Here is a 23,487-nt window from a genome sequence, read left to right as displayed (position 1 = left end):
TATGCATTTATACATAAGAATCAACAAAGCAGATTTGTAAGAGTTTAATATAAGATGTTTTGTGGCTATCTTAAAACTGTTGTTTAGAATTACTAGTTTATCATTGATGTTGTTGTCGTTGTTGTTGTTAATGTTATTACTATTGTGATGAATTTTAAGGCCGACGGCAAAGCCATTTGTGTAGTGACCAGTGTGACTTCAGGAATAGGCAAGAGTTGTTGAGCCACGGTTTTTAAGGTGGTAGAGCTTTGGGTTTGGGAAACTTTGTAGCATTCTGGCCAATAGTGTGAGAATGTAGGCCCTGGGACAGATTTGTTTATGCGCCCCTTAGTAGTTTCTGAGATTTGAAAGGAGAAAATGTGTTTGTGTCCTATAACGAACCTGAGTAAACACTTCACTAAAAGACCCTGACTGATAAATCAGATTTGCCCCTGAGTGCATCAGACGGCATCAGGGCCTTGATCCGGTGAGATAGTTGGAGACAATCAGGGACTGTAATCAGAATAAAGTGGGACTGAAGGAATTTGTTCAAAAGGGGTTTGCAATGAGTAACATTTTCAGACTTTCAAAAATACATTGTTTCTATTACTGTTTGTGTGTATATTAACCAGTATACCAATTTCTCAAAGTCTCTACTACTTAGGATGTTTGTTTCTTTTTTAAATTGCAATTTTATTGCATTTTCTTTGTTTCTTTTCTTTTCACACCAGATTAGACATGTTGACGATAAGCATAAGCACTGCCCTTGGACCCTTTCTTCACTGAAACCTAACGAGTTACTGTCAACAGACCATCATCTTAGCTTTAGCAATAAGTGTTAATATTGACCGTTGTACCGTTGTGGTGCCCCCTTGGATTGTGATGGGATCATGAGATGGATGATGCAGTAGGGCTTGGGGAAGCTTCCGAATAGTTGTCGCGCACGCCTCGGCAGGGGGGACAGCTCAGTAATAAACCCTTTTGTAATAAACCACCCGTAAAGCAGCAGGTTTGCTATGAATGAGTTTGAGCGCCTGCCTGTCGTGGGCGTGGGTGCTGGCCCAGGGGAGAGAAGTGGGGGAACCTTAGAGCGGGAGTCGGGCTGTCACGATATGACATTTTACATGACGATAATTGTCACTCACATAATTGCGATTAACGATTTAATTGTGTTTTTGTTGTTGGCAATTACATTTCTGTTTGGCTTGTAGGCTTTGAAGTTGCATAGCAGATGTGACAACATAACCTAAATACACAAAGAAATTACTGACATATTTGACAACTTACTACTTAAAAAAATAACATTGATAGTGGAAATAGCCGATCTACAAGCTCACAATGTGCTGCGATGCGATGCGTTGTGAGCTTGTAGATCTGCTATTTCCACTGTTTGAAAATGTATGGAAATTTTTCAACATTCACGATTATGACAAAATAATTGCAATTATGTCAAATAATTGCGATTAGACGATTATGTAATAATTGTGACAGCCCTAAGCGAGAGGGGCTTGTGGGCCCGGAGAGTGTGTTGTCCAAGCGTTGAATGCAATAACTTTGTCTTTGTTTTAAAGGGGGCATCCGTTTTTTTTTTAATCTGCTTGAATATCAGTTGGAGGCGTTTGTTTAAAAAAGAAAAAAACTCACAAAATGTCCCTGGGGAGAATGATGGTCAAGACTACTCCAGGATGTTCACATTTCGTTGATAAAGGCTAGTGTCTGTGATGAATACCAATTCTGAACATAACATTGCAAAGCAATATTAATACAAATTTAGTCGAGCAAATGAGGAAAAAAATCTAAGCTATAATTCTTCTAATTGTGGCTGTTGGTCTGCTCTTGCTATTGCGGTTTGTGTCTGTACTTTTATTTTGTTGTTGCTTGTATCAATCAGTGGGAATGTGCATTTGGTGGATTAGCTCTTTTGAAAAAACTTTTTTAAAGTAATAAAACAGACTTTGCTCGCCTGCATGCCAGAGTATTGTCCTTTAAAAAAAACTCTTTAGAATCATATTTATTATGAGAGAGAGAAAAAATATAAACTTTTTTTTGGGTAAATGTTTATTAATTTAGTGAGACTGTTTTAGCCTAGCAATATTTTGTCCAGTCTCCGAGATGTATTTTAAAGATTCCTACACAAATGTCAGTAAATTGGGAGGCACAAGCTGTTTTCTGAGAGGGTGAGGGGTTCTGGTCTTTGCGTCGTGTCCAAATTCAAACGAGGTACTTTCTTCAAACGTGGACCTGTTAAAGACCTAAGCCCTCTCCTCTGCCCAGGCTAGTGTAGGGAGCATACGTTTTGTCTCCCTACTTCCTGGTTTGTGCCCCTGGCCACGCCTCTCGGGGGGGCTCTCCTGTCCCCATGGCAACCTCCGCAGGCCCCTTGCAAGCGCACTTCCTCTTTGTGAGGTGGTTTGGTGAAACCCATGGCATCTACGGGACAGGATTACCTCTTTTTAACCTTTTTAAAAAAAACGATCCAGAATTCTTTCCGTGCCCCTATTGAAAGAGAGCATGATTTATTTTTTACTTCTTCTGACTTTGATATATATTATTATATCTTAAAACAGATTTGTAATTTGACATTGTGTATTGTGTAATTTGTTTTCTTTTTGTTTTGTTTCCTTATTCGGCGTGTGTTCTAGCTCTGCTGTTTTTATTTTATTTTTGCTAGTGTTTCTCTGAGCTGTGTGTGATTGTCTAATAGCAATAGAACCATAGAATTGGAACGTTCTAATTCTGTGAAGGAACCCTTTCTGACCTGTTGGGGAGGGGCAAGACTTACTCTGTCCTTCCTACAAGGGTGCCTAATCACTCGCTGTTATTGCTATTATGTGATGTTTAAATACCTTCTTTGTTTTTTTTAGCCTGCAGGGAATTACTTGTGTTAATGTGCAAAGTAATAAATTGGTATTTCATGCCTCTATCAGAGCAGATGTGTGTTCTCTTCATTGATCTGTGGGTGTAGTTTTTCATGATGCTATGATACAGAGGACATTGTATTTAATCGAGGTGGCTAATGTTTAATATAATGGAACTAGCTCATTTTTGTCACTAGGTGGCATACTCTGCCAAAGGAAAATGGGTTCACTGGATTCTTGGTGATCTCATTTGTGCATACATACATACAGCAGCAACAAACACATTTCATGTATAATGCACCAATGTACTGTGCATATGTGCAACATACCCCAAAATGTTGAGCCCATGTATATTTTTTATATAATCCAGAATTATTACACAGTGTCAATGTTGACCAACATTCATCACGTGCAGAGTTAACAATTCGTTAGTGTAGAGTAGACGATAAAATGACGTTTTTTTTAAAGTGAAATATCCCTTTAAGTCCTGATGGTGTGTTGTAGCCGGTTCATGTCCTGCTTGCCAGCAGAGCCGATGGAGGTGGTGAGAACCATAGACTTGTAATCATATGATTATAGAGTTATAATATATGAATCTATGGTAACGACGAAACACTTGATGATTGCTGTGAAGAAGTGAAATAACAGCTCCTGTGTTTACTTTAAACTTCCTCAGCTGGCACAGGAAGTACGCCATCTCCTATAGGGCAGGGGACTTCAACGTTTTCAGGCCAAGGACCCCTTAGTTGAGAGGGATGAAGCAGGGACCCCCCACAACCTGTTCATAGTTTAGTCTGCTCTTTTTCCCCTCTACACCAAAGCTCTTTGCCAAAAATAGCCGATCTACAAGCGCAAGGTGTTGTGAGCTTGTAGATCTGCTATTTTTGGCTAAAGTTCTCAGAATATGGACACTAGGGTTCAAGTGGTTAAATTAATATAAAAAAAGGAGAAAAAAAAGTTTCTATCACTCAAAGATTTGGAGGACCCCCTGTAGTAACTCTGAGGACCCCCTGTTGAAGACCCCTGTCCTAGAGCTTAGGCCTTTTTGTGTTGACTTCCCCCTGAAGTCAACCATTATCATTCATTGGCTGTTTTGAGCGTGTTCTGCTCCAGGTTGTTGTGGCTGCACTGACTAGAGCCAAGGTTACTTTCTTTGTGTTTTTCATTTTAAACCAAGTCTTTGAGATATGGTTTAAAATGAAAAACACTGTTGAAGAGTATACATGTACCTCAGGTGATATAGTATACAGCACTGTTTCCCAAACAGTGGGTCCCTTAATGTTTTGTTTTTATTATAAAAATAAAAAAAACACATTCCCCAAAAAGCTAAGCTAAATAAAAGAAAACGTGAAATTCCATCAATTAAAAAACAAATCTTTAAGAAGTAGTGAAAATAGCCGATCTACAAGCTCACAATGAGGCGCGACGCGTTGTGAGCTTGTAGATCTACTGTTTTCACTAGTTTGGGTCCCGGGCAAACGTCTAATGTCTCTTTTGGGTCTCGAGCTAAAAAGATTGGGAACCACTGGTATGCAGTATATAGACGTGTGTGTGTGTGTGTGTGTGTGTGTGTGTGTGTGTGTGTGTGTGTGTGTGTGTGTGTGTGTGTGTGTGTGTGTGTGTGTGTGTGTGTGTGTGTGTGTGTGTGTGTGTGTGTGTGTGTGTGTGTGGTGTGTGTGTGTGTGTGTGTGTGTGTGTGTCAACACAAGAGGACAAGTCATTCAACTTATGTTTGTCTTATCACTGACCCGGATGAGACTATTAACTTGTGTGCAGACTTCAGGAGCTTAGAGGTGGGTCCTTAGGGGTGAAGTAAATCTTGTAGGGAGACACGGGGGCACACAAGTGCTGATTGGAACTGAATGTGAGTTTACCTTAACCTCACATGTTGCCTCCTGCCTGTCAGTCAGGAAGTTGATGATCCATTGACAGGACGACAGGTGGAGGCAGGCATAGTGAGTCGACAGAGGTTTGAGTGAAGAAGTTCCAGGATAAAGGTGTTGAATGCCGGGCTAAAGTCCCCAAGCAAGATTGTTAGAAATGTCAGGGCTGTCAAGGTCTTCATGGATGTAGTTTAATCTCATCAAACTGCAGGTAGTCCAGGAGGTGGGTCTGTGGTGTCTCGAAGGACTTCATGACCACAGAGGTCAAAACGACTGGCCTGTAGTCATTAAAATATGCGATTCTGTTTTTTTGGAGGAACAGGTAAAATTGTGGAGCATTTGTAGCAGGAGGGAACTTCACATAACAGCAGTGACCTGTTGTGTTGAAGCCCAGTGTGGAGACAGGAGACCATAGGGCAAGACACACTTTCAGACAGGAGGGTGAAACACTATCTGGGCCCAGCGCTTCCCAGCAGGGTGGTTACACAACATATTCAGGTCATTGGCGATGACAGTCATCAATTTCCCCTTTTTGAGCGGTGCTAACCGCTCCTTCATCTGGCTTTGTACGTACTGTATGTATGTATGTCCGTCCATCCCGCATTGACCAAGCCTCGTGGTATGCTTAATGAGATTAACTCATAAATGGCACAGCTCACTTCACACTGGTGAGATTTTTTAGAAAGATGATGTTGTCAATAATGAAAGGTATTTTCCTTTCATTTTGGAAAATAATAAAATATATGTTTCCCCCCAAAGTCAAGTCTTTTTTTTTTTATCGGTTAAATCAATTGATTAGATTGACTGTTTTCACCCCTAGTCACAATAACGGTCAACTACAAGTGTAAAGACAAACTCCAGTACAGTCAAAGCAAGCCTGCAGCTTGAACATGGCTTCTCTGGTCAGTTTCTTCATTGTGTTGACCACATACAGTAGGTCGGAAGAAGATTGTATTAAAGAAATGTGTCCCATTTTAAGTAGATATCTTGATTTATTTACTGCTATGGGTTTTAAAAAAATCATCTTTTCAAGTGAACCCTGTTCAAGACGGGTATACAAAAATATTAAATATTTATTTTAGAGAAAGGAATACAGTGAACAGTGAGCAGCAGAAGTTCTTATAATCAGTATGCACAACTTAAGCACTAGCCTAAGAAACCCAGGCTTCTTTTTGGCGATAGGAAGACAGCCATGATTTTCTTTAATGTTCAGCATAAAATATACAGTATATAGCATAGCATATTCAGCATTAACCATTACCGTATGTTATACATGGTTGAGACTTTTCAAGCTATAACAATTAACTGTTCATTATGCCATAACAATTACAATTTGAAACATCTTTACTGTTCTAGTTCAAAGCTAATACTGTATTGTGACTTTCCCCAGTAAGTGATTTTTTATTTTCAAATGTGATTCTAAAATAATCCAGAAATGTAAGAACTATATCACAGTAACCAAAGGAGCTCATGTAACTACAACGCAGGACGTGCTGTGATTGGCTAGCGGTACGCTTGCTGAAATTAACTCATAAATAGCACCGCTCACTTCACACTAGGTGTGATTTTTTTTGTTTATTTACTAAGAATCAATTAATAAAAAATCACATTGGTGCGAAGTGAGCGGTGCAAACATGACACGCGTGCATATCTATCTCCTTGTATGGGCTGTTACTGTCCATGACGTCAGTTACTTTATGTGTATGAGCACAGATCTCCATACTGTTACATTTGGCTAATACATACAAGTGAAATGTGGGAGCAGTTTGCACCGCTCAAAAATGTGCTATGTGCTTCCACCCATGCCAAACCAATTCAATCTCCTGTGGACACTAAAAGTTGACGTTCAAAAATACTACTGTGAAACAAATCTGTCATTATTAGGGCTGCATGTTAACAGTATAGGATTTTCACAACAATCCTGTCTAGTGCACAATCCTGTGCAGTGTCACTACTGAGCTCACTTACATGAAATACTGTAATTATACATTATATACCAGTCTCTTCCCGCATTCAGACTGGAATGGCATCATTGGTATGTGTCACGCTCACTCCTCGTTCCCCCTTTGTGTATCATTTCTGCTCCTCTCGCATTTCCTGTGTCCCGGCCTGTTGTCATGACGACGGTTACCAAGGAGAGAGGAGGCTACACAAGAAAAGAAACCTGAACCGCAGATCTTGTTGCCACAATATTTAATTCATCAACACACACTCACACACACACACACGCCATGGTTCAAGAGACGGAGGGTCACTTTTCAGATTAGATGGAAATGTTCTGAAATATTGAAAAAAGAAGAAGAATTGATCTCAGATCCATAATACATAATCCAAAAATAATATTATACTGTACTGGTCTACTTTATCGTTTTATTTTTACTATTTTCTTTGTTACCATTGTCTTTCTTTCATGTTATGATTTCAGATTCAGATTTATCTTAAGTCAAATTCAAATAAACATGTAATTGCATAACTTCAGGAATTCATAATTTCCTCACTGCCTATGTGTCACTTACCCTCAGTTAAACATTGGGCATGACTTTGTACCAGTGAGTTGTGTATTTTCTCCTGTGGTTTTCAACATTGTGACCTGGTTCATTGTAACAAAACAGCACAAAAAACCTCCACTTTTGCCCCCCTTGTAAGCTGTTTCTGCCTTTCACCACAGCGCCAGACAAAAAGGGGTGCCTGAAAGCAGATTTTTGTAAAACTCATTTAGAGTGTGTGTGCGCTGCATGGAATGAGGCAGTGCATGTCAGCCCCATTGTAGAGGCCCCCAGATTGTCTTTGTGTTATGATCCACCTACAGACACCACTCTTTCTCTATAGCTCTGTCCTTCCATCCTTTGTTCTATCTATCGCTCTTTCACTCTCTCTCTCCCTCCCTCCCTCTCTCTCTCTCTTTCCAGGCAGTGCAGCTCTCAAAGGGTCAGTGTAAACAGGGTTTCTGAAGATGGGAGGGACCAACCTGATGCTCTGTCTACCTATTAGTCAGACTAAGTGGCTCTGTTTGCCATCTATACCCCAACTTGGGCTGGATTGACCCAATTGGGCTTCAGAGAGGGGCAGGACGGGCGACGGCTGTGCCTTTACATTGAGTCTGAAGTGGCCTTGTCAAGGCTTGGACCTCCATTGTGGTTATTCTAGCAAGAAGCCACTTCAACTGGCAGCGGCTATGCCTGATGATGAGGTCTGTTCGCTTTCTTTCTCCCTGGAAGACTGAGCTTTTTGAGACATGGACACCGACTAGCATTGTGTTTGCTGAAATCAAATAATTCTGCACACAAGTGGAGCTGTGACCGAAGCTGGATCTTATTTGTTTTTTGTTTTGGAGGGACGTGTACAGATTTGGAACTGGAATTACACCTTTTATTGATTGTTCTTCCATTCATTGACTGTTTTCATGGCTGACTAAAACATCTGTGTTCATGTTTTGTTCATCTCCTGTGGACCTCTAATCTTTACACCTGGAGCGCTAAAATGAGGATTGTATGGTTCATTTTCAATGAAAGGTAGACACAGTAGTTTTGCATTTTGTTGAATCTAGAATCAATATTTTACTCTTGCCGTGACCGCATACATCCACCGCTGTGTCAGAGTGGCACAGAGTCCAAGTATCAGGTTCTATCAGTCTAACTGATCTAAGTAAGGCTACACCAAACCAGGAGAGTAATAGAAACTGACACCCACAATCAACCCAACCCAGATCCGTCCGGGTTCGAGTTGGGTTCAAAACACTGGACGAATTATAAATGCTGCCTAAAAGAAAGGTTGAATGAGATTCATTCAACCCACAAACCTCGAAGGCCTGAGTCAGTGGTGCCATTTTTCATAGCTGATCAATCCAATATTGGTGGGCTGCCACAGGTGGCTGCACAGGTATTGGCTAGTCAATAATTCATCATCTCAAACTCTCAAAAAAGAAAGGGTAAGAAGGAGAAAGTGTGAGAGCTTCTGGGCATTCGGAAAAGACGAATGAGGAGGGGAAGAAAGAGGTTACCACCTGAAAACAATGAAAGGAGACTTGATATGAATGATATGAAATGGAAAGTATGTTACATTTAAAAAAACTGACAAAAACAAAGAAACTTTGAGACAGATAGTGGATGCTGAGAGCAGAGAGTGACCTTCGCTGAGACATTAAGGCCAGGATCTTAAGAATCTGCTAGCCTAGAACAGGTCAAATAATACACTGCAGTTTGAAGGAGCAAAGACTATTCATCTTGAGAACATTTATTTTAGGCGAGAAGTCATCATGGTGAACACTGGCATGCAGCTGATTAGCTTTACCTGTGCGGTCACTGGCTGGATCATGGCAATCACAGTGACAGCCCTCCCCCAGTGGAAGGTCTCCGCCTTCATCGGCAGCAACATCCTCACCTCTGAAATCAAATGGGAAGGCATCTGGATGAACTGCATCTACCAGACCACTGGCCACATGCAGTGTAAGACCTACGACTCCATGCTGGCCTTGCCCCCGGACATCCAGGCTGCCCGCGCCCTCATGTGTGTGGCCATTTTCCTGGGCTGGCTCTCCTGCACCGTGTCCTGCTGTGGCATGAAGTGCACCACCTGTGCCGGGGATGACCGCCGGGCCAAGGCCGGCATCGCACTCTCCGGTGGGGTTCTGTTCATTCTGACAGGCCTGTGTGTTCTGGTGCCGGTTTCCTGGACTGCTAATACGGTGGTCCAGGACTTCTACAACCCCAATGTGCCCCTAATGCACAAACGAGAGCTCGGTCAAGCCATCTATTTGGGCTGGGCGGCAGCGGTTATCCTGATGATCAGCGGAGCTGTGCTGAGCAGCACCTGCCCGCACATGGAAGGGGGTGCTGGGTACCGAAGAGGGTACATAGGCCGAAGCTTTGCTAATTCACCACAACCAGATCCCCCAAAGCCCATTACATCCAACAGTCTGCCCATGAAGGAATACGTGTAGAGAGGAAAAGGAAGTGTGTACGAGAACAAAGCAAAAACGAAGATGAAAGAACACTAAATATGAGTGGGGTGGGCACTGAGTTTGGACTTGAATTGCAATTCTTCTCAGCGTTTACCTGTCTGTAGTTTAAACCTTGTGAATTTAAGTGGCCTATGAATTAATTGGAAATACTCATATTTATTTATTGAACAATTTGCTTATTATTTTTGTAGATTTATCTCTATTATTTTTCTGAATTGTCTAAGGTAAAACACAACCTTTATACGATATTGAATTTGATATTCGGCCATTACTTGCACCGTGATGAATGAATTATTTCTTGCCTATTTTGTGCAAGATGAGGAGAAATCATTGTGATATTATAATAGGTCAGTGGGTCAACAAACATTTTAAATGTATCACTGTTATGTTTGCTTGTGTTGAAGATTGTAGTGATTTCATACAGTTGTTTTCATATGGCAATGCCATTGCCTCTAACATTTGCAACATTAAACTTGGTTGAAATGACATGAATCAAAACAGTTTAAGAATAAAAAATAATATCTTGAGTGTTTTAATGATTTTGAGATTCTGTTTCTTACATGTTATTGCATTTCCTCAAAAACAGTCCATTGTGTTTGAGCTTTATTTAAAAGATAACAAATCCAGTAGAATAAAAATGGTTGCCCGATGTAATGGGTTCTGTGTAGGGAAGAGATTGATCATTTTGTCTTTCATTTCCACATTGTTGGCACAAAATGATCTTGTATTCAACAATAGGCTAATACAAGGAAGGCTCACATTTTACTTGACCAAGTGATGTGACTTCTTTAAAGGCTCCATTACATACAAATAATACACATACATCCAATGTATACACTATGTCCGGATCTGTTCATCAGGATTTCTGTTCCTGAACTGTTGAACCACTTCATAGAAAGGTTCACAAAGCGGAGGTGATTCATCTCAACGTCTCTTTTGCTTTCTTCATTGTGACTCCATAAAAAGGGACACTTTGTAGAGTACATCTGAAACGAGACACAATAGTAAATAGTTCACATTTAATCTTAATCTTTCATGGAAAACATACACAAGTGTTTTAAAATACTGCCCAAAAAAGTAAGTTATTCAAAATGAAATGGTTTTCAGAAATTCTTCCTGCAAAATACATCTGTATTTTATTTCTAAAACATTTTTTATAAACTTAATAAAGAGCTTTCTAGTATTAATTAAGCCTTATTTTATACTTAAAAAAACAAACGAAAAAAAAAAAAAAAAAAAAAAGCGATAGCTAAAATAGCAGATAAGATATACAAGCCCACAATGCATTGCAATATGTGTTGTGAACTTATAGATTGGCTTTTGCTATTTTATTTTTTTCAAGCTATGTTTGAAAAGAAATGATTTCATGGTCACAATATCAAGGTCATTTGGTACAAATATCGTGATATTTGATTTTGCCCATATCGCCCTGTCTTAATCTGCATAACAACAACACTGTATGATGATGTCTCACCGGTGATCATCTCATCTCCACTGGGTGACTGTAAGGACTCCCATCTCTTAGGGGCAGATTCCAGAAGAGAGAGGTCATCAGGGCTTAGGGTCAGCAGCAGAGTCTTCCTGCTCAGAAATCTGAACATATGGTTGAGGATAATAATAACTATAATAATAATTCATTCTCTTTGTGTTACTTTCAACAAGGATTCAAATTCAACTGAAAGCTAACGTATTGTATACCCAAACACCTTTGACCCTGGACTATTTTCTGTTTTACTCCCCCTACTTGGTTGAAATCCAGCATCAGACACATTCCTAGCATGTGCTATGCGTCTATAGTTCTGAGGAACCACGAAGGGGGTTATAGAAAGTCAGATCTGACAGACTTGATGGAATATGAGGACATATTGGCCTTTAAGTCTATCCTCTACGGGGCGCCCGCTGGCCTAGCGGGTCAAGGCGCATACCGTGCTCTAATGCCCAACAGTGTGTCGCGGGTTCGAAGCCCGATACTGACGACCTTTGCTGCGTGTCACTCCCCGTCTCTCTCTCCCCCTGTTGCCTGTCAATCTCCACTGGTGCTATCAAAAATATCTTAAAAAATGTATAATGTTTACCGGTAGCAACATTAAAATCTAAATGAAACAAACTATTTTGCACTTCCCAGCTATGTTTAAAAATCCTGAGAAAGGGTAATAAATTCAATCTCCCAATTTACATCAATCATTAATAGCATAAACACCAATTCCGGCCATAGACAGAGAGGATACTGTTGCCGATAGTATCGCTCTGCATCCTGCAGCCACTCCATCATGTCAGCTACTGATGGGGTAGTGGCAGATCTCTGCGTGCATGTGGAGAGGTCCAGACTGTCCAGTTTCTCCTCATACAACTGGAAGGCTCCATACACCTGGATACTGATAGCATCCTTCACAGACTGGAGAGAAGCCCTGGGGGAGAGTCAGAGAGAGGGAGAGAGAGAGAGAGAGAGAGAGAGAGAGAGAGAGAGAGAGAGAGAGAGAGAGAGAGAGAGAGAGAGAGGGAGAGGGAGAGGGAGAGGGAGAGGGAGAGAGAGAGAGAGAGAGAGAATAATAATTCTGTTATAACAATTATAACAATTTTTTAGTTGAAGGTTAGGCTGCAGGCCTGGAATTTCATCATTTTAGGGGCAAGGCCACTTGGCCTTTGGGGTTGTCCATTTTTTTAGGGTACAAAGAAAGCCCAAATGCCAGGGCAGGAAGGCCATCAAATAAAACAATATTTTAGTCCATTGAAATAATTAATTGAATTTAAGGGTTGAATTTAATATGTAGAATATCATTGTGAAACTAGAAATACTGTTCCTTCGAAACAGTGTGGGCTCGATTCCAACCCAACAAATAGGATACTTTAAGGTACTGTAAGGTACAGTACCCTACAGTATTGTACTGTACCTTACTATACTGTACTGCACCTTACTGTACTGTACTGTAACTTACTGTACTTTACTGTACTGTACTCTACTGTACCTTACTGTACTGTACTTTACTGTACTCTACTGTACCTTACTGTACTGTACTGTACCTTACTGTACTATACTATACTGTACTCTACTGTACCGTACTGTACCTTACTGTACTGTACTCTACTGTACCTTACTATACTGTACTTTACTGTACTTTACTGTACTCTACTGTACTTTACTGTACTCCACTGTACCTTACTGTACTTTATTCTACTTTACTGTACTTTATTGTACTTTACTGTACTTTACTGTACTCTACTGTACCTTACTGTATTGTTTTGTACTTTACTGTACCTTACTGTACTCTACTGTAACTTACTGTACTTTACTGTACTCTACTGTACTGTACCTTACTGTACTTTACTGTACTCTACTGTACCTTACTGTACTGTACTGTACCTTACTGTACTGTACTTTACTGTACTCTACTGTACCTTACTGTACTGTACCTTACTGTACTATACTATACTGTACTCTACTGTACCGTACTGTACCTTACTATACTGTACTTTACTGTACTCTACTGTACTTTACTCTACTGTACTTTACTGTACTCCACTGTACCTTACTGTACTTTATTGTACTTTACTGTACCTTACTGTACTTTACTGTACTCTACTGAACCTTACTGTACTTTTACTGTACTCTACTGAACCTTACTGTACATATTCTATGTGTTCTAGAGGTGTATATTGAGTGCATATACTGTAGGTCAGGGGTATTCAACTAAATTGTCCAGGGGGCCACATTGACAGAAACCCAAGGGGCCGGGGGCCGCAATAAAGAACAACGGCATGACCACATTTTCACAACATTTTCATCTAACTACATTGCAAAGCAGAATACTTTTCAAGTAGAATACTTTTCATGTTAATGTGCTTAATTTCTGTTCAACAAGTTGACAATTGTAAACATGCTTTCTTGGTAAAACCTAGTGCTAACTACAGTACATCACACTAGTGATGGCCAACCTGGCATTGATGTCGACCTTATTGACAGTGCACACACAATTGCCTTCTCTGATGCTTTAACGATGCTAAACGAGGATCAGGTGAGTCGCAGACACACACACTCCACTCTGCTGCAGTGCTCTGACTGGAGTCACTTCACTTGAATATGATGGAATATGATACTGTGAGTCTGTGATTATGGTAAAATGAAGCTCACGTTTCATATCGCGCAAACCATACCTATAACGTTCATTAGCCTCCACAAAAAAACATTTTGGATTTTTTTTTCTTTTTTTTCAAAATTGCTCCAGGGGCCACAAGGAAGGTCCCCGCGGGCCGCAATTGGCCCGCGGGCCGCCAGTTGAATACCCATGCTGTAGGTTAACAATCCCAGATCACATCTGTCCTCCACTATGTCTATAACCAAGGCGTTCTTCTATGTGGCCACTCCAGACTGAGGAGTGGAGCATGACTTTTATTGTGTTTGTGGATCTGATTTGAAAATGCATTGGTTGTGATATCTCCCTGAAAACCAACAACAACCACTAATACGGCTGATTGTCCCTGCGGGTTCTAGGATATATACTGTAAATCCCATTGCCCGGGATCCTAAAACCTTATTCTTTTTAAGTACAATTTCTAAAACACTACAAAACATGTCTCAAAGACAAATACAAGCAAACGTCTCCACAGTAACACAGTAACAGTTGTTTGTGTGTGTGTGTGTGTGTGTGTGTGTGTGTGTGTGTGTGTGTGTGTGTGTGTGTGTGCGTGCGTGCGTGCGTGCGTGCGTGCGTGCGTGCACATTGTAGATCAACTTCATAGCAGTATTAAGTGGTCCATCTATGTTTTTTATTAATAATAAAATCTGCAAAGTAACAAGTAACTGAGGCTGTCAAATGCTGTATTTATAGTAGAGTATATGTAACAAAAATGGAAAGTAGAGTAAAAGTACCTCAAAATTGTACTGTAGGTACAAGTACTTGTATATACTTGAGTAAATGTACTTGGTTACTTTGCAGCACCACAGAACAGCCAATGACAGACAGGCCTTTAATCACAGCTGTCTCAATCAGTAGAGTGGAGAGGGACATTTATAGATATTTGTAGTTTTAACTCAGAATATATACATCACAAAGCTTAGATATTTGGATCAAATCAGAGAGCAGACCTGTGTGAACGCAATGATATAGATAGCATATCTGAAGTGTGAACACTGCAGCCACAGCGCCTTAACATAAACATGGGTCTATTATCCTTCTCTCCACTCTGTCCCCACTCACTGAACCCATTGGAAATGCATTGGGTGCTTAAAGTTAAACATTTTTATTTTTTTATATTTATACTACAAAACATTTCAAAACCAAAAATACAAGCACACGTGTCCTCAGTAAGCTGAACACATAAAAATTTGAATGGTGTTGAAAGGTGTAAGCGTTTAAGAGATGAAGCGCGCCAAAGTTTTGAGGAGATACTGACTAGTATATAAACTAGAAATACTGTTCCTTCGAAACAGTGTGGGCTCGCTTCCAACCCAAAACAATAATAGTAAAAGTGTCAAGTTCCCAGGCAATGCTCTCTTTCATTTTACTGACGTAAAATGGTAATGCAAATACAATGTAGACAAGCAGTGTTATTACATGAACTTAAAAGACCAGGTCACCTTTGGGACAACCAGATCTTATTTTATTGTTGTGTGGGACACGATCAACACAATGTTGAGTTATTTTTTGTGTTCAATCTGTATTTTTAGATATTTTAGTATTTCAGTATGCTACAACTGGTCATATGATGCATTTTGCATCATATGATGCATGAGATGATGCAATATCATGCTACAAAGCATCATATGACCAGTTGTAGCATGCTGAAATACTAAAATATCTAAAAACACAGATTGAACACAAGAAATTACAGGATTGTGTTGATCGTGTCCCACACAACAATAAAATAAGATCTGGTTGTCCCAGAGGTGACCTGGTCCTTTAACGGTATGGACAATTAAATCAAAATAAAATTAAAATATAATGTGGACGGGTAAACAAACAACAAAAGTTCGAGACCAGTAGCATGTTGGGAACTGAAGTTATGGCTGTTTAAAGCCTGGGAAGAAAGATGGGGGACCTGTGTGTGTGTACTCTACTGTACTCTACTGTAACTTACTGTACCTTACTGTACTGTACTTTACTCTACTGTACTGTACCTTACTGTACTTTACTGTACTCTACTGTACCTTACTGTACTGTACCTTACTGTACTGTACTGTACTTTACTGTACTCTACTGTACCTTACTGTACTATACTGTACTGTACTCTACTGTGCCGTACTGTACCTTACTGTACTGTACTTTACTGTACTCTACTGTACCTTACTGTACTGTATTGTACTTTACTGTACCTTACTGTACTGTACTCTACTGTACCTTTCTGTACTGTACCTTTCTGTACCTTACTGTACTTTACTGTACTCTACTGAACCTTACTGTACTTTTACTGTACTCTACTGAACCTTACTGTACTGTACATATTCTATGTGTTCTAGATCTACATTTTTGATTCTGTGTTTGGGAACCAGCAACTGTCAAATGGACTCCAACTGTAGTGGAGTATATTGAGTGCATATACTGTAGGCTAACAATCCCAGATCACATCTGTCCTCCACTATGTCTATAACCAAGGCGTTCTTCTATGTGGCCACTCCAGACTGAGGAGTGGAGCATGGCTTTTATTGTGTTTGTGGATCTGACTTGGAAATGCATTGGTTTTGATATCTCCCTGACAACCAACAACAACCACTAATATGGCTGACTGTCCCTGCGGGCTCTAGGATATATGGCTATGGGATTTACATCCCATCGCCCGGACTTGATTCTTGATCACAGCTGTGTAATCAGTAGAGTGGAGAGGGACATTTATTTATAGTTTTAACTATAACTATAGTTTTATACATCACACAGCTTAGATATTTGGATCAAATCAGAGAGCAGACCTGTGTGAACGCAATGATATAAATAGCATATCTGAAGTGTGAATATTGCAGCCACAGTGACTTAACATAAACATGGGTCTCTTTCCTCTGTCTACACTCTGTCCTCACTCACTAATCCCATTGGAAATGCATTGGGTGCTTAAAGTTAAACATTTTTATTTTTTTATATTTATACTACAAAACATTTCAAAACCAAAAATACAAGCACATGTGTCCTCAGTAAGCTGAACACATAAAAATTTGAATGGTGTTGAAAGGTGTAAGCGTTTAAGAGATGAATCGCGCCAAAGTTTTGAGGAGATACACATATATAAATAAACAAATAAATAATGAAGATAACATACGTGTGCTCGCCTTCCAGGCGAGCCCACAATAAACTAGAAATACCGTTCCTTCGAAACAGTGTGGGCTCGATTCCAACCCAAAACAATAATAGTAAAAGTGTCAAGTTCCCAGGCAATGCTCTCTTTCATTTTACTGACGTAAAATGGTAATGCAAATACAATGTAGACAAGCAGTGTTATTACATGAACTTAAAGGACCAGGTCACCTTTGGGACAACCAGATCTTATTTTATTGTTGTGTGGGGACACGATCAACACAATGTTGAGTTATTTTTTGTGTTCAATCTGTGTTTTTAGATATTTTAGTATTTCAGTATGCTACAACTGGTCATATGATGCATTTTGCATCATATGATGCATGAGATGATGCAATATCATGCTACAAAGCATCATATGACCAGTTGTAGCATGCTGAAATAATAAAATATCTAAAAACACAGATTGAACACAAGAAATTACAGGATTGTGTTGATCGTGTCCCACACAACAATAAAATAAGATCTGGTTGTCCCAGAGGTGACCTGGTCCTTTAAAGGTATGGACAATTAAATCAAAATAAAATTAAAATATAATGTGGACGGGTAACCAACAACAAAGGTTCGAGACCAGTAGCATGTTGGGAACTGAAGTTATGGCTGTTTAAAGCCTGGGAAGAAAGATGGGGAACCTGTGTGTGTGTGTGTGTGTGTGTGTGTGTGTGTGTGTGTGTGTGTGTGTGTCTGTCCTAGGGGTCCCTGAACTACACTTTGCAAACCAGCAAACCACATCAAAGTAATAGTACGCAGATGGTCCTAATATTGACAAGCTTTTTAAAAACAGCAGATCTACAAGATCACAACATGTCGCAATGTCACATTGTAGATCAGCTTCTACGTGATTCATCTACCGTATGTTTTGTATTAATAATAAAATCTGCAAAGTAACAAGTAACTAAAGCTGCCAAATGCAATTGCAGTGGAGTATAAGTAACAAAAGTGTAAAGTAAAAGTTGGTATACAGTACGGGACATGCTGATCCAAATGCATATGGGATATACTAGGATTCAAATGCAGACAGGCTGAAATTCATGGCTTTTAAAGTGTTTGGGGTGTGGTTTTGCCAGGTGGGTCCACTTCGGTTGATCGTCTGATTTGGAAATGCATTGGTTGTGATATCTCCCTGACAACCAACAACAACCACACAGAGTGCCCCTGCGGGTTCTAGGATATATACTGTAAAGCCCATCGCCCGGGAACCTTATTCTTTTTAAGTTAAATTTCTAAAACACTACAAAACATGTGTCAAAGACAAATACAAGCAAACGTCTCCACAGTAACACAGTAACAGTTGTTTGTGTGTCAGTGTGTGTGTATGCGTGTGTGTGTGCGTGTGTGCGTGCGTGCGTGCGTGCGTGTTAATAATAATTATTATTATTAATAATAAAATCTGCTAAATAAAAAGTAACTGAAGCTGTCAAATGCTGTATTTATAGTAGAGTATAAGTAACAAAAATGGAAATTAGAGTAAAAGTACCTAAAAATTGTACTGTAGGTACAAGTACTTGTTTGTATATACTTGAGTAAATGTACTTGGTTACTTTGCAGCACCACTAGCCTTACATTAAGACGTCTCTGCCGAGACTTTCGCATTGTCACTGCAGGGCCGACTTATGTAAGGCTACATCACCACAGAACAGCCAATGACAGCCAAGCCTTTAATCACAGCTGTGTCAATCAGTAGAGTGGAGAGGGACATTTATTTATAGTTTTAACTATAACTATAGTTTTATACATCACACAGCTTAGACATTTGGATCAAATCAGACAGCAGACCTGTGTGAACGCATTGATATAAATAGCATATCTGAAGTGTGAATATTGCAGCCACAGCGACTTAATATAAACATGGGTCCCTTTCCTCTGTCTCACTCTCTCCCCACTCACTAAACCCATTGGAAATGCATTGGGTGCTTAAAGTTAAACATTTTTATTTTTTTATAATTAAACTACAAAACATTTCAAAACCAAAAGTACAAGCACACGTGTCCTCAGTAAGCTGAACACATAAAAATTTGAATGGTGTTGAAAGGTGTAAGCGTTTAAGAGATGAAGCGCGCCAAAGTTTTGAGGAGATACTGACTGACTGACTGACTGACTGATAGATAAATAATGAAGATAACATACGTGTGCTCGCCTTCCAGGCGAGCCCACAATAATGAAGATAACATACGTGTGCTCGCCTTCCAGGCGAGCCCACAATAAATAAATGGGTATTTACAATCTGATGCTAAGCCGTGCAAAAGATACTGGATTGGTTTAAAAATGGAGACTCAACAAGACACTGGTGTCTACATATTGACAAGAAAAAGACAGAGGAGAAAGTGGTACAGTCAGCTGGGGCATTAAGGCCACTGTGGCCTCAGGGCATGACATTTTTTGGAGGGGCACAAGGCCAAACTGAGGGGCAACGACGGCCATGGCCTCCCTGAAATTCCTGCCCTGAACAGTTATATATATTGTAACAATCCCAAGAACCGGAGGCAGAGACGTGTCCCACAGTTTAGTGTCACGTTTATTAAAGGCTTCGTTCAGCATGAATAATAACATATATCCTCGCAGAGTGTGGCACAGACTGTATCCCATATCACAACAACACCCTGGAATGACGCTACTTCCCCCCAAGTTCCGGGAAAAGCCACAACAACAACACGTGACATCCGGCCACTCTTAAAGGGGCCGCTACAATATATATATATATATATATATATATATATATATATATATATATATATATATATATATATATATATATATATAATGCACAATAATTGCGTTTAAGACAAATAAAATGTATTGTTATTAAACTCACGTTTTCTCATTGAGCTTGTCCAAGATGATTTCCGTTGCCTCGACCAGCTTGAAGTGTAATCGCTCTTGCAAATCAGGGAAGGAGTTCAGCGGAGTGCTGGACAGCTGGACATTGGAAAGAGCTTTAAACTGCTCGGCTACGTTTCCGAGAGACACAACCAAAGGGCTGCATTCAGCCAATACAGCGTTCCACACTTTCTGGTTGCTCTCGAGACACTGAAAGCATGTCCTCAGTATTTGATGAAGTGATGGCAACACCACGGGCTTTGACATTTCAACTTTCACAACCGTTTCCACAAGCAAATGCCATCAGAGTAACGTCTTCCTTGTCCACAAAAAAAAAAAAAGATAAATACGTTGCATTCCCAATCAGATCTGTCTAATGTTACAAAATCACACTGCTGCCACCATGATGCTGTACTGTTTTCCGGTCTCGTGATGTAAACACGGTCGTTCTATGCTATGATTGGTCGAAATAAAGTCAGCAGTAGAGATGGGATTCATGGCTCTTAGTCCAGGCAAACTAGCTCATTTTGGACCCAAAACACAAAGTAATTGTAACAGAATTTTTTTCTTCACAGACCTTTTCTATAAGGTCTCCAGAACAACATACTAAAAGTCCTAAGAAATCCCAGTTGCGGAAATATGTTTGACAGCTAGGGTAATTTTCAGTCTCATTCACTTGCTATACACTACACTATAAAGGCAAAAATGACTCCCAAAAAATCTGCTTTAAGTGGGATGTGAGGGGTCAAACTAGGGGTTATTAATTATTCTGAATCCATTGCAAGCATTTGTTTGGCATGAAAAACATTCCTTGGGCAAGAAATGACCCCACAATACGATGGTTTAGTGATGAGTCATCAATTTTCACAGCCTTTTGGGGTCTGTTTTTAGCCCAAGGAATGTTTTTTATGCAAAACAAATGCTTGCAATGAATTCAGAATAATTAAAAAACCCTAGTTTGACCCCTCACATCCCACTTAAAGCAGATTTTTTGGGAGTCATTTTTGCCTTTATAGTGTAGTGTATAGCAAGTGAATGAGACTGAAAATTACCCTAGCTGCCAAACATATTTCCGCAACTGGGATTTCTTAGGACTTTTAGTATGTTGTTCTAGACACCTCATAGAACTGATGTGTGGTGAAAAAAATTCTGTTACAATTACTTTCTCGTAAAACGCTAGTTTGCCTGGACTATCTTCGAAGTGAGCCGGATCTCTGCTTTTGATTGATTGATTGAAGACTTTATTAGAAGTTTGCATAGGAAAAGGTACCGTTTCATGACGGTACAGTTCACTGGTGCAAGGTCTACTAAAAGGAGATGATCCATGCAAAGATTAAGCTTATTTCCACAGGAAACCATTTAAGTATCTCTGGGATCTGTTCCTTTCAAAGAGCCGTTCAAAAGACTCGATTCGTTTGCGAGCGTCCCACCTCTAGTCAGACAGAAAGTTAAGTCAGAAATGAGAGGAAAGTATTATTGATAGGTTATTGTGTTCTAGAGAGGCCATGCAATTTATTGAGATATAGTGACAAAATAATTTGTGAGTAGATAGATTGCATTTGTGAGTAGATTGATTGTAACCTGAAGAACACTCCCCTGCACAAAAAAGGCAGTAAACTTGACCCTGGCAACTACAGGCCAATCTCAATCCTTAGTTCCATCTCTAAGGTAATGGAAAAAATTGTCTATGAACAGGTGGCTAGATATCTTGAAGAGAATAAACTGATCTACGAGTTCCAGTCTGGCTTCAGAGAGTCCCATTCCACAGATACATGCCTCATCTATTTGAATGATTACATCAAACGTGAAATTCACGATGGCAAATATTGTGGCATGGTCATGCTGGACCTCCAGAAGGCATTTGACACCGTCGATCATTCTATTCTGATCGAAAAACTCAAAGCTATTGGTCTTGATAGCACAGCAGTGAGATGGATGCACTCTTACTTGGTGGGGAGGGAACAGATGGTGGAAGTCAACGGAACCCTGTCCCCCCCCCTCCCAGTAAACTGTGGAGTACCTCAAGGGAGTATACTAGGACCACTGTTGTTCTTAATATACGTAAACGACATGTCATCTGCTTGTGACTGCAATCTGTTTCTGTTCGCGGATGACTCGGCTCTCCTAGTCTCAGGCAGAGACATTTTGCTGGTTGAAAAGGCCCTTAACTGTGAACTTAACAAGATCTGCACCTGGCTCAATGACAACAGACTCTCAATTCACCTAGGCAAAACTGAATGTATCCTCTTTGGATCTAGTCAGAAACTTAGCCTAGTTGAGAACTTCACAATTAAAGTAGGTGACACTGTGATAGAAAGAAAAAACCACATCTGCTACCTGGGTTGCATCCTGGAGGCTAACCTATCCAGTGAAAAAATGACCACCAAGGTAATCAATAAAGTCAATCAACGAATTCGCTTCTTGCAAAGAGTTGCCCCACTGATCAATATTAAATCCCGAAAGACACTAGGAGGTGCTCTTATTGGGCCCCTCATTGATTACGGAGTCCTTGTCTGGTATCGCGACGCCCCAGCTGCCTTAAAGCTAAAGCTCCAAACAGCCCAAAACAAACTAATTAGGGTTGTGCTTGGTCTCCCTCCTCTGACCCACCTTACCGAGCATCACCACGAAAGCGTGGGGTGGCTCAAAGTAGCTGACAGAGTACAGCATCTTGCAATGGGCCTGGTGTACAAGATACACTACACCTCCAAGATTCCCATGTACCTGACAAACTACTTCTTAAAGGTCAAGGATGTTCACGATCATAACACCAGAGGCAGCTCCACTAATCATCATCAGCGTAGATTTAACACTAAACAAGGCGCTAACTCGTTCTCCTGCTATACCATCAACATGTGGAACGCCCTTCCACAAGCCCTAAAGGAGAGCAAATCCCTAGCCTCCTTCAAAATTGGTATGAAAAGTCACCTTCAGACAGCAGCTACCCGTGACTTGTAAATAGACTAAGCCCCCATGCTCCCCCCCCCCTTTTTCTTTGTATTCTGCCTTTTGTATTTGATGTTATGCTTTTGAAACTGATATTATCCTAGATAAAGTACTATGTTCTATCCGTCTGTCTTTCAATGTTATATGAGATACTTAAAGTGTGGTTCCTGTGGAAATAAGCCTCGGCTTTCTAGGATCTCCTTTTAGTTGACCTTGTACCAGTGATTTGTACTGTCATGAAACTGTACTTTTTTCTATTGCAAACTTCTAATAAATTCTTCAATCAATCAATCAATACACCTAGATATGTTGGTTGTCATCCGGCATTAAAGCTAACGAAGAAGAAGAAGAACTATAAAGCTTGCTGGTTGGCTGATCGGTCAACTTGGCTCCTCCCTGTTCCCAGATTCGAAATCTTGTTCCACTTCTATTTATCAGTGTGACTGTGACTCTGCGTGAGTGAGGCCGTTAAAGAAGAGGGACAGCAACAGCACGACGAGACGACACAAAACAAACATTAACACGGTAAATATCCCATTACACGTAGGATACGGTGTATTATAACTGCAGATTTGACGGAGTGGTTATGTTCCAGCCTAGCAAACGTACATCCACCACCTCTCCTCTAAATAGCGTTAGCGTGCTAACGTTAGCTGTGTAACTTTTACGTTGCCGGGAACAGCAGTAGCCTGATAAATCAGTCCGCACATCACTGACGCTTGCAGTCAGGCTAGAACAGCAGTGCCAGTGAGCGGGGGGTGCCA

General features: G+C 40.3%; 2 protein-coding genes across 2 annotated transcripts; one reads left to right on the top strand and one right to left on the bottom strand.

The window, feature by feature from the left end:
- Positions 1 to 8,975: 8,975 nt before the first annotated feature.
- Positions 8,976 to 9,659, top strand: cldn35 (claudin 35; the record flags this gene model as incomplete). The annotated part of the gene is made up of 1 exon (XM_080734449.1): positions 8,976 to 9,659. One exon carries the CDS (start codon positions 8,976 to 8,978, stop codon positions 9,657 to 9,659), a length of 684 nt encoding a protein of 227 aa, XP_080590575.1.
- Positions 9,660 to 10,312: 653 nt separating this feature from the next.
- On the bottom strand, positions 10,313 to 20,179 carry airim (AFG2 interacting ribosome maturation factor). Its single transcript, XM_080734413.1, has 4 exons — positions 19,773 to 20,179; positions 11,909 to 12,088; positions 11,155 to 11,273; positions 10,313 to 10,666 (listed from the first exon to the last, which is right to left on the bottom strand). The coding sequence occupies exons 1-4, from the start codon at positions 20,042 to 20,044 to the stop codon at positions 10,626 to 10,628; spliced, it is 612 nt and encodes a 203-aa protein (XP_080590539.1). The 5' UTR covers positions 20,045 to 20,179; the 3' UTR covers positions 10,313 to 10,625.
- Between the last annotated feature and the right edge of the window lie 3,308 nt (positions 20,180 to 23,487).

This window comes from Nannobrachium achirus, assembly GCF_963921795.1.
Source record: "Nannobrachium achirus genome assembly, chromosome: 10".
Lineage (NCBI taxonomy): Eukaryota > Metazoa > Chordata > Actinopteri > Myctophiformes > Myctophidae > Nannobrachium > Nannobrachium achirus.
This window is presented reverse-complemented; position numbering and strand designations above follow the sequence as displayed.